General features: G+C 45.1%; 1 protein-coding gene across 1 annotated transcript; it reads right to left on the reverse strand.

Moving 5' to 3' along the window:
- Positions 1-256: 256 nt before the first annotated feature.
- LOC104469231 (SLIT-ROBO Rho GTPase-activating protein 2-like) lies at positions 257-11,361 on the reverse strand (the record flags this gene model as incomplete). Its single annotated transcript, XM_010083671.1, has 8 exons — positions 257-481; positions 1,121-1,226; positions 2,061-2,195; positions 4,071-4,148; positions 6,084-6,144; positions 6,655-6,679; positions 8,594-8,621; positions 11,277-11,361. Coding segments are annotated over 8 exons (743 nt in total), but the record flags the coding sequence as incomplete, so codon positions are not given.
- Between the last annotated feature and the right edge of the window lie 927 nt (positions 11,362-12,288).

Below are 12,288 nucleotides of genomic sequence, written 5' to 3' on the forward strand. Positions count from 1 at the left end.
AGAAAATCCCTGCACAACCTTGCCCTTCAAGATAAGTGAGCTAGGTCTGACGACTGAATACCTACTTTCTATCTACCAGCTTATTGCTCTGAGGCTGATGACTCTCCAGAGATACCAGAGCCATCTTCTCTTCCATAAACCAGATTTTTGAAAGGCTGGGCCAGATGCTCAAATCCAGAATCAGACAACGCAGGACACACGACTGTTAGATGCTAATCCGCAAAGCAATATCCACCCATTCATCTTCTCCTCATACCAGTAATCCTCAGTGTTTCCACTTCTGCTATAGACTGGACCCTCCAGCTCCCTTGGTCCTGGGAAGATGTTCTCGTGTTGGATGATGATGGTTTTGATCAATTCATTGACGTGAGCTTGGCAAGAGACTTGGTCGTGACCTTCAGGCACAGACATCAGCGTTGGCCCGAAGCAGATGGCTAAATTGTAGGGATCCATCATGTTCTCTTCACTGAACTGAGATAAACTGCAACAGACAGAAGGGAGGAGGAGGGTTAAGAGCAGAAAACAACCTTACCATCATCATCATCACCTGCGGGAGAATACACAGCTGAGCGGGGAAGGTTTGCTCTGGGCTTGCTGCTCTTTAAAACTCATCAGCTGGGACATGAATGTTCTGGGTCCATGTAAAATGTTTCTATATGTTGCCTTTTTTTTAAAAAAAAAAAACCCCACCATTTTTATCTGACTAAATTTTGTCCCAAACCTACAATTTAGGCCTTTCAGATACCAATCAAAGACTGAACAGAAAACTAAGTCTGTTTTAAAAAAATACACCCTCCACCACCCACACTGCTCAGTACACAGTGCTCCTTACTGGTGCTGATCCCAGTTTCTGACTCTTTCATATCACTTTTTGCTTGGATTACCAGCACATTATGCACTTTCATTTCCGGAACTCCTTAGCAATTGCATCCCTATCACTGGGATGAATTCTGGCAAGGCTGCAAAGCCCAGGAAGGCAGATGCACTAGCAAGCTACTGCAGCACCTGCACCGTGAACTGCTGCTCAGCTCCCACGCAGCAACGTTAAGGCTGCTATGGACGTGATAAATGGCAGAACCAGGTCCTACAGCAGCGTCGTGGTGCTCTCAAGGATACTCACTGATTTAGGAACGCAAAGAGGTATCTCATGACAATCAGAGTGGTCTTCGGCAGGTTCAGAAGCACTTTCCGGATGTGGAGAGCTCTCTCTTGCAAATTATCCATTGCTGAAGGGAAGAAAGAGCATCACAGAGTCAAGACGTGAAACACGTGAAACTTCACTGCAAGTTCCTTCCTAGCGTGGGAGCACTGGATGTCATCTGTTTCAGTAGTTCTGGCACAATAGCTCATTCAAGCTAGCTTAGAAAGGTGGGTGTTTAAGAAAGAAATTGTATAACACTCCAAGGGAAATTAACATAGTTAAAGGGTGAGGCACAAGGCTCTGCGTGCAGCAGCTACTGAGAAATAAGTGGGCAGCATAAATCATCTCAGAGGGGAGAACGTATTTGGAAGCAGATTTTTCTTTTCATATAATGTGACTTCAACTCTGCTAATGCATTTGTCAGGAGAAGAAAACCACGAGTCATTTTAGAAGCTGTTATCTTCTGCTTTACTTCAAAGGCTGCCAAGGCAAAGGCTATTTCACTACTCGGACAATAGAATCATTCTTTGATTCTGCAGGACATGGCAATAGTCAGGCCATTTAAAATTAGGTTGCTCATAGACAAAAAAACACAAACAACTCTCTGCCCACCAAAACCACCTTTAGAAACCACCAGAAATGTTAACAACTAGACTGTTTCTGCCCTCATAATTAATAATCTACTCATTTCTATCTCCTTGCTCATTCATAAAAAAATTGCTATCAGAATGAGGATAACCAGGTAAACACCCAGCCCCTGGCTGAGAGCGCCTAGGATACCAGTGCAACACAAACCCAACCAAAATAACCATAAAAAAATTATTTTGGAGCCAGGAAAAAGGGGGAGAGGGAGAGAGGAAAGTGGAAGATGGGATTGGGAAAATCAATCCTATTTCTTTTCAGATCTTCATGTACTTACTGACACAGGCGATCAGATCATGGAAGATATCCTTGGGGAAGAGAGGATGCTCCAGCCCTCGAAAATAGAGCTTCAGAACTCCTGCTATTGAATCCATGTCGTGGTCATTCTGGTCCCCAGCCAATGGATCTTCCCCTTCATGACAAGCAAAATAAAAGAGGGGAAAAAATCACAACACTGGAGAAAAGAACCAGACTGGGAGGATTTCCACAGCACAAAGCTAATCCCACCTCCTCCAACAGCGCTACAACCAGAGCGAGGTAGAGAGAGATGTCCCCTGCGCATCGCAGCCGGGCGGGGAAGCGTGTGACAGTGACCCCAGGAGACCGGGGACAGGTTCCTATCAAGCAGATCGCAGCCTGACACCGGCGCGCCTGGCTCGCGCCCACGGAGCAGGGGATGCTCCTGGAGCGGTGGGGACACTTCCAGACATTCTGGCAGGGTGCGAATGTCACCGAGCCACCACAGAGGTGACCATTACGTAAGTCCAGGAGCGGGTCTTTATGCAAACTCCGAACTGATGCTAAAATGGATTCAGTGCACGCGCAAGAGCCCCCGGAGCATCGTGCTCTTGGCTCAGCAGGATGCAGACGTGTGACGTTGAATTGGCCGGGGAGGGGAGGGGGAGTGTTTCTGGAACAGATAATTTGTCACTGCAGATACGCCACGGTTTGTCTGTATTACAAAAGAAAAGATGCCCACTTAAGGAGTTGCTCCCTAGGGAAAACTCCCTATCAGCTATAATTAGATTTAACGATGGGGCAATCCTCAAATTGAAGCTATATATATCCATTATGTGACTGAAATGACCAAAGCTTGCCTATTATCTTAATAACACACAGGATAATAAATGGGCCACTACAAACCGGAGCATTATCCTCGATATTAACTGCCACCAAGGGTTCTGGATGAAGTAATAAACTGCAGAAACATTATTGTTAACTTTGTCAGTTCTGTACATCATATGCTTTACAGAGACAAGTGAGATGAAGCAAAAAACCCCAAAACCAAAACCACCTTTTTATTTCTGCATGTTAGTGCTGGAACAACCTGCTGTTTTGATGACTGGTATGTCCTTTATTTAAAAAAAAAAAAAGGTCTTTCATTCTGGTATCAAGCCTTTACCTGCAGCCTATGATACACATTTCTGCATCCTCTATCCTTGAGGATTTCAATTCTCAGCCAGATGGAGATGAAGACAGGCAAAATTAGACGCCGTGTTCTATACACGCTATCCATAAACTCCTTTCCTCCCCAAAGCAAAATAAACTCGCTATGCCTAAGTAATTACTGCTCGTGTCTTCCAACAGCAAGCACAGAAACACACTGACTATGTTCCTTCAGAGGGATGTATTCAGGGAATTAACACGAGCCCTGTTGTTTCCAGGGACCCAAGCGAGGCTGGGCAGATGGGCTGCAAGGCTGCCTGAAGAGCGAGCTCTCCTGAACCTGCTCCGCGAGGGAGAACAGCCCAGCGAGAAGCCGATGACTCAGGAGGCTCCCAGCCATTCTTTGCCTTTGTATGGAATGGCTCTTCACATAGCATCTATTAAAAGCTATGTCAAATTAACAGTGTCTTGAAATTTACCCTCTCCCTTGCTGATATTTAGAATAAATGTAGCCAAGCTGTGCCTCAAGAACACAGCAAACACAGAATTTCAGCCTCTAGCAGCCAGCCTGCTCACAAAGAGCTGGGGGGAGAGGGTAGGAAAAGGCAGTTACACCCAGTAATGAAATTCTCTACATCCCTTGGTGTTACAAATAATCAATAAACTATCAGACATGAGAGAAGATTGAATCCAGAATATTTATTATACAGACACCCTACAAGATATAAAGCACAATGTCAAACAACTGAATGGTGAAGGTTAATGAGCACTGGAAAGGTGTCTGGGCTTGACCCACCTAGGAAACACAAAAATCAAAGGAACCAAATACAGCAGGCTGCATTCAAAACACGCCGTTTCAGAACATTTAAACAAATTAACACATTTCCGAGATCCTCCTTACCTCTCTCAAATGCATTCTTTATGTCATTCACTTCAACTTGTGACCCAGACACTCGGAATATCCCTTCGTGCTGCAAACCTGTAAGACAAGAGGAGATGCTGATAACACTAAGATAGGATAAGCCGGCACCTTCATCAGCTACAGCACATATGATACAGGAAACACAAGCAACACGGGCAGAGGTACGCTGTTTTAAAAGCTATCTTTCCCTTATATGTCCAGACACACACAGAATACGTAAAAACAGAGCTCAGCACCACGGAGAAAAAATATGAACCCTTCTTCACCAACTGACAGAGTAACGGGGTTACAACGGCCACGCATGTTATCCTTCACCCTGCAGGATCTCCAAAGGATTTTACAGCCCAGAGAAAGTCATAAACTAACAGTATATCAGCCAGAAGTAAAATACAGCTAACTACACAATGAAGTGGTTTATTTTGCCAGAGCGACACCGCAAAGACCGAGAGCCAAACGAAACGGAAGCATTTCATTACCCCGCTATCTAGGGTTTCAGGGTAGTGTTTAAAACATTCTTGCTAAAATTTCAGCATTAGCAAACATCATTAAAACCAATTATCAAGTAGGTGAGGTGTTCCACTGTACTACCATCGCCACAATTTTGTTGGTACGTGCAAGATGAGCAACAAGCATCACCAATAATCACGCAGGGAAACCGCCTCCCATTCAGTCTGCAGATTTTCTAAAACACAGAATGCTGCAACGTCTTTCCTTTATTCCTAATAATGGCTATAAACTAAAAAGCTCTTTTGAATGCACCTGTGGTCTCTCCCTCTCAAGTTCTGCATCCGTTTTTATCCCAAAGCAATGAAACCTTCGCAGTGCGTGGCTGGATCTGGTAGCTGTGACACACAGCTACGAACCGCGAAAAGAAAACAATCCCCAGCGCAGAGAAGCAAGAATGGAAACGACATTCATCCCACACCTACGCAGCAAAGCATTTCGAAATGTCAGGCTACCTCCAACAAAATTCATCCCTGCAATGTAAGCGCGTCAGGCAGGCGGTTTTACCATTTCTTCTTGCCTAAAGTGGATTTGTTGTATAAAAGCACATTCCTCCTCATTACAAACTGTACCTGTAGGGCCACGATCTGACATTCAGAGCAAAAATCGGTTGAGTCTGTTGGAAAATCTTTCTGTTGGGGATCTTAGCTAACCTGGGAATATGGGTCTGAGAAATAAACTCTCCCGATGGCCCCAGTGCTGTTCACATCGCAATGGGGTTTCAATGGTTCTTCCAGCAAATGTCCCAAGTACGGCCCTAACGAAGGATTAGAGCACTTGGTTCTTCCAAGTGGTGATGAGAATGGGACTCTAGATTATAGTTTCTAAAATGGTAATTAAAGACGGAAAATGAAACGGGACCTCCTGTCTGGCTCTGTGGTTAATGAAGATAAATTCAGCCTCTTTCTACATATGTTAATTAACAGCTGTTTCATATGCTACTAACAAATGATATCGATTAAAAATGAAAACAAATTACAATAAACATACAAAGTCTTCTGCAGCATTCAAGGCTCTGACGTTAACCTTCAAAACAGGTATAAATCATCTCACTGGGGCAATCAGCAAGCAATTAATTCACTACTTGACCTCCTTCATTCGAATACTTAAGAGTATTCCTCCTCCTCTAGGAAGAGCATGATCACTGCTGGCGAAGGCCACACTTCAGGGCTCAAAGCAAAGTGAGTGGAGGTCAGGCATGAGTGGTATCTGAGGATGGGAACCTTATTTTACAAGAAAAAACCTTATTGCTGGAAGAACAACATTTACAAGGTCAGTTATTTGCAACAACCATTTGGAAAAGTGATCACACACACAATACCACCAATATCGCCAGCAAGTCTGCGATAGTTTCTTTAGATTGCGGTCTCTAGGGTTCCTCTGCGCAAGCACCGTGTCCCAAACTGCTCTGAACGTTTTTCAGAAGGCTTCTGTATCACCACTCATTTTATAGAAATGCCACAGGATGCCCTCTGTCCATAAACTCACCGTGTCTGCTAATGAACCGTATGCAGCTCTCCACGACCAGGGGAATGGCTTGGGAGGAATCCTGCACCAAGAGGAATTTAAAGAAGAGCAGTCAGAATGCAGAGTGATGGTGGAAAAAAAAAAAAAAAAAAGGAAAGCAAATTTATCCTCTCGTCTGCCATATTCTGCTTCCATGCAGTTCCAGATGGGTTTGGTTTCTGGTCTGATTACCAAACATTTCAGGATTGCATCAAACTCCTGCTATTTTGTCACAAACTTTAACCTAGCTCATCAGTACCCTGTGGTCACAATCCACTAAGTGAGGTGCAACATCTTCCAGGACTGTCAAAACACAGAGTAAAATTCTTTTTAAATTTTGTTAAAGAAAATGAATCAAGGCTGGGGATCTATGTTTTACTGATTTCAGTTCCTGGATGAGCAGACACCAGTTCCACTGGACCAAGACTGAAAAGGTCCATGTCAGAGAGGGAGGGAAGGATAAAAGCACTTCCCTGTTATCCATCCACCCATCCTCCCCTACACAAACACACACACACACCCCTGCTCAGTGACTCAAGGCAATGGTCATTACCTGCTTCCTTACGGTGGAGCTGCGCCTGCCGCTGGGGAGATCAGAACCACCCATTGGTGCAGGAGGGAAAAACAGAACAGAAAAGTCAAAATAATCCTCTACTATCATCGCTTCATTCATTCGTTATTCCAAACCAGGCGTATTTTGGGGGAGGGAAGGAGCCAGATACACAAGTCAATCACAGTGACTTCGTCTCATTCACTTTACGGAATGTCAGAAAGATTTTAAGTGACTTTAAATCTCTAAAAACCTGAAACAGACACAAGGGAGTCCACTGCTTTGACAAAAGATTACCCCTGACATTTTAATTCCAACCATATGGAAACCTCTCCTATAGGGCGCCTCGTGAAGATGGAGTTTGTTCTAAATTGCACAGAGCACTTCTCCGAAAGAGCCACTCGACGGCGGAGAAGCAGGTGGGAGCAGCCTGGTTCCCACTGTGCTGCTAACAGCAGCCACCCTGGAGTCCTTATTACAGCTTCTGGTAAGACTCCAGATAAAGAAATAACACAAACCCCCTCAAACACCAGCACACACTCGCCAGGCTAAGCCTCTTCACCGTAAACCCTGATGGTCTGATTTATTTCTTTTAGGAGATACTAATTGTAGAAAAATGGGGAAAAGTCTTCCTTTGCCAGGATTTCCCCCCCCAGAATTTATTACCAGGGTTTAAAATTCCTATAGTTCGTTGTAAAAATGAAGCATGAGAGACAATGGCAGAGAGGCCCTAATGTATCATGCAAGCCAATTCCCTACTAGGGCAGATGGCTGCTGAATTATAAATAAGGTGATTAGAACTGTGATTTTTAAAAAGACTGTGCAATGTGTTAATTCAGGGGAAATTCCTTTTATAAAAATCAAAAACTCTGAATGAAAAAAAAAAAAAAAAGAAATCCGATTCCACAGGCTGTCACAGACAATAAGGTCTATTTTAAACTATTAGCAGTAATGATTCTTTGATATTTAAAATTGTTTCATGACGAATAATATTTTATTATTACAGATGTCAGGCTCTAATTAGGACCTGTCAGCTTTGCTTTGCTGTAAGGAATGTGTAATGGCTCCAGATCGGCAGTAATCACCTTCCTTTTGTTAACGAGGCAGGATGATGCACAGCCCCGACTCCAGCTCCTTACGCCCACAGGAGCCCCTCGAATCCATCAATCTGGAGATGGAGATTTGTTATGTTTTATCAAAACCCCTTCAGGAGAAGCTTAGTTATGGTTCTGGGATTGGTCCTCATGACAAATGAGAAGTTTCTTCTCCATGACCTCTATTCTGCTGCAACCCAGTTCCACAGCACAGCCGGTGCCAACGGGACAGAGAGTTTGTGGATTCATGTTACTCAGCCCTACACACCAAACATGGGGATAAACCCTGCAGAGCCACAGGCCCACCTCCCATACAAAAATCCAACTGGGTTTATAAAAATCTTTGTTTGAAGAACACTTCTCCGGGTGACAGAGCCAAATCAAAGAGTTTCTCACACCTGCCCGTCCCCTTCCTGATCTGGATTAAATACCCTGGGGCAAGAAAAAGTGCAAGACCTCCATGTATCTTTTTTTTTTTTTTTTTTTTCCTCCTTTGGTTATTTTTAACCCCAGTTTCCCAACCTGTTGCAACAAGCAGCCCTGCCAGCAGGTACGGTCACGAGACAGGGCAGCGACAAGCAAGGAGAGGTGCTTTAGCAGGCACCGCACCAAGAGAAACACGGAGCAGAGCTTACTGAGCACAGGCACACGCTGGGCCACCGCCCTGCTCTGATGGAGGAACAGCGATGGTAGCTAAAGCCATATTAGCAAGCAGGAATTTTTTGCTTATGTATTAGCTAAATGAATATCTAACAGATGCATATTCTGGGCTGGTAACTGATCTAGAATGGCCACGACCAATTTGCATCAGATTTTCCTTGGAAAACGATCCCCCGAGCCACACCTACCTGGCAAGGGAGCAGTCAGTCCGCTGACCTGGTGGGAAGACAAAGAAATACAGCATTAGGAGAGAGAAATGGGAAAATACATTCAATGGCTTTGTAATGGCAGTTTTGGAAAGAGATGGAGGAGAAAACCATCGGCGAGGGAGCGGGCGGCTGTGGGGACCCAGACAGTGGCTGCCTCCCCCAGGATCGCTGCTGGGAGCCCACCAAAGCCCATCCCGGCCAACCAGGAATCGCAGCAAACAGCTCGGGCTGCCCCAGGACTCTTTCTTGGGAAAAAATATTGGTTTTGAAAATGAGTTCCCCGTGCATTCTAATTGTTGACTTCTGCTGCCAAAAAACGGGGCTTGTCAACCTCTCCCTGCCACCCCCTTCCCAGGGGAATCGGTGGGGCGAGAGATTATAAAGCCACTCGGTAAGACTGAAAACATTCGTGGATTTGTCAAGCCCACAGACTGAACGCACTGGCATTGAGCTATTTTGGGAGACAGACGTTTAATGACATTTTCCACAAACATATTTACAAAAATGTTCCATTAACGTGCACTGAGTTTGCGAGGAAGCAGCCAAGCTAATGACTACTGCTAACGCAGGCATCACCTTAAAACAGCACAACAAGGAGCAAGAGAGACAGAAAACTAGCGTGCGCCTCGGGGAATTGTACAGACCATCATCAGTGAAACCATTCTGATTTACAACAGCTGAAAATCCACCTTCCCTACAGCGTCTTCCTGCTCCTGGGGCGGTGGAAGAATGAACGAGGGAAATGTCTAATTGCTGATGGCTGACAATTAGTCGAACACAGCTCGATAGCCGCCTTCCTCTCCCCACGTAAAGCCAAAACAGCGTGTAATTTACATGAAAATGTTATTCTGAAGCAGAGTTCCCAGCCATCTGTCCCATTTCCATCATGGAATATTCATATATATATAAATGACATGGAGGGGCTCCTCCATTAGGGTGACAAATGTGTAGGGTAGGCAGGGATATAATTACTCGTAGATAGGAAGACTTGCTGCTATTTTTATTACCAGAACTTGTCATCTTTAGATTAAGGTAATTTGCAAGTGGACTAATAAATGTCACCTGAGAATGGGACAAAAAAAGAATAAAAATGGTAACAAACCCATGAATTTTCCAGGGACTGAGTTCAGTAAAGCTGCTAACCATGCTCCCAGGACTCCAGGAATTTTATTTGCCCATTTCCCAATTAAGTGACATGTTATGGAGAAGCCTAGGCACTGTCCCCAGTTTATACCATTAACCCGCCAAGGTGCTTTTGCAGACAAAATGTTCCTCCCTGTCTCAGCTCCTTTTGATCTCCCAGATGACAGAAGGGATTTTTTCCAGCCGCTGCTGGAGCTCACCCCGACACACACTGGGTCCCTTCACACAGTGACTAAGCAAGCTCTGGGATCGCAACGCGACCGCAGAAAAAAACAGAAGCAGCCTTGAAATCTACAGAGCAATACAGAAATCGCATTTAATTTCCTCTTCTTTTCCCCCACCACAGCTGGAGCTGGGTTCAAGGGGCAGGCAGGTTAAGAGGAAACAGGGCTCGGTATGCGGGGGTCAGCTCTGATCCGGGAATGGGATTAGTCACAGGGGCAGCAGGGGTGTCACTCGGAGATATTTAGGGGCAGAAGAAAAAAACCCTAAGGACATAGATCTTTAGCTTCGTCCACTCTTTCTCCAGGACAGCTGAAGAGATGGGCAACTTTAGACAGCAAAGCTCAAAGCGACGGCAACGTCCTTCCCTTACCTTCTCGTGGTTTGGGTCTGATAAACATGAAACTCTTAATTACCGCAGCAATAAGGACTTTATTTTTATAGTGCATTTTTAAACTGAAAGCAAAACACTTCAGAGACCACATGCTGCTTGAGTTTTCATTCAGAAGATTTGCAGACCATAAACTGTGGGGAGTCCAGTTCAGTTACATATCAGCACACGAGCCCTGCTCCAGCGTATAAACCCAGGAATGTCTTGAGCCATTTTTTGACCTGACATTTAGACTGTTAAAACCTTCTCCTCTGCAAATATGAGGCAGGCATGTTTCTATGGAAACTTGGATGCATAGTTGAAGTGTGTTTGGCCAACAAGATTTGCCCATAGCATGAAGGGAAAGAAATCCTCCTTTGTTCTGAGGCTAGCAGCTAATGCATATTCAGTTCTGGCTGCTGCCCCTTGCCTAATGCCCTCTAGACATGCAACATATTTTACATGCTCTGAAATTTGTTACTCTCCTAATCAAAGCCGGTACATTTGTCTGGTTTGGGTTAAACCCACAGAGGTGAGCAGCAACTAAACCACCAGGCAAACCAAACTTCTGACCAGCCCAACACGGCAATACTTCTGCATTGATCAGTAACCTGTAAATCACAAGGGTTACCCCAAAACAGATTGCGAAGGGAGAAGATGGTGCATGTCTGGGGAGGGGACAGGACAAACAAACGGGCACACGCTCCATTTGAACTAATGAGCCATGCACCTTAGCGACTCGTTAAGCGTTTTCCCTCAAGCAGCCATGCAGGTCGTTTGGCTTCTCCATCATGCAGATCAGAAAACTAAATTCATAAAACATGAGCATGTCCACTTTGCACCAGTAACCCAAGGCCGTGACACCCAGCTGATGAACCGAATCAGTGCAACAGCCCAGCCAACAGCAGCGACCAGTCCCAGACTCACTTTCTCCCAGGGTCTTCTGAAGAAGGTCGTGTTTGGCTTGGAGCTTGGTTATCAGGTTCCTGCCTTCCAGGTACTCCTTCATTTTCTGTGGAGGTGGAAAAAAACAAGATCATGAGTGGACAACTAATTTATCCAATTGCATCTTCAGGCTGCTGGATTCTGACCACGATGCTGAAATACAGAATGACACTGAATTTACGGTGCAAGGGATGAACTAACTCCTCCGGGTTTACACACCCACGCAAATCTGAAGCTCGGTCGGCAGCGCGATTCCTATTGTTTCGCTGGGGAATCAGCCAAATGTTTGGCATCTTTCAAGCCATCGGGGAAGCTGTCATGCCTCTCCCCTGCAGACGGGGCGAAATGGCCACGTGCTTCCCTCGCACGTCGCAGGCAACTGATGGAGAAGCTGTCATGCCTCTCCCCTGCAGATTGGGCAAAATGGCCATGTGCTTCCCTCGCACGTCGCAGGCAACTGAATGAGCAACCTGTTTTAACAAACTCAAGGGCTGCCACTGTGCTTATTTCTCCCATTTAACCTCCCTCACCCCGCTTCACTTGTCAAACAGTGCGGCTGCCTCCGCGCTGGATGATGCACAGGGTTGCAGGGGGAGCACGGGACAAAACAAATACAGATATTATTTCAGTTCAGATTTCTTCTCTCGGGGAAACATTATACAATCACGCAGTCATTTTTCCCCCACTTCTTTCTGATTTTTCACAGCTCTGCAAACGCGGGTTTTTTACAGCTCTTTCATCTCTCACTCTGCAGCTCAGAACAGGATTATCTTCATCGTGCTGCAGCACATAAAACACCCTGCTCTACGGCAGCCGTCCCCGTTATAATTAGGACGTGTTTACCCTCAAAAATACATAAATAGCACATAACTCTTCAAATACCACAGGCCACTCTTGAGAAACATGAGAGATTTTAAAAATTCAGCTAGCAAAATGAATACAGAAAGGATTCTCATTTAATAATGAAATGTTGCCGCTCTCGTTTTCGCCTTTT

Source organism: Pterocles gutturalis, unplaced genomic scaffold, assembly GCF_000699245.1.
Source record: "Pterocles gutturalis isolate BGI_N339 unplaced genomic scaffold, ASM69924v1 scaffold4685, whole genome shotgun sequence".
Classification (NCBI taxonomy): domain Eukaryota; kingdom Metazoa; phylum Chordata; class Aves; order Pterocliformes; family Pteroclidae; genus Pterocles; species Pterocles gutturalis.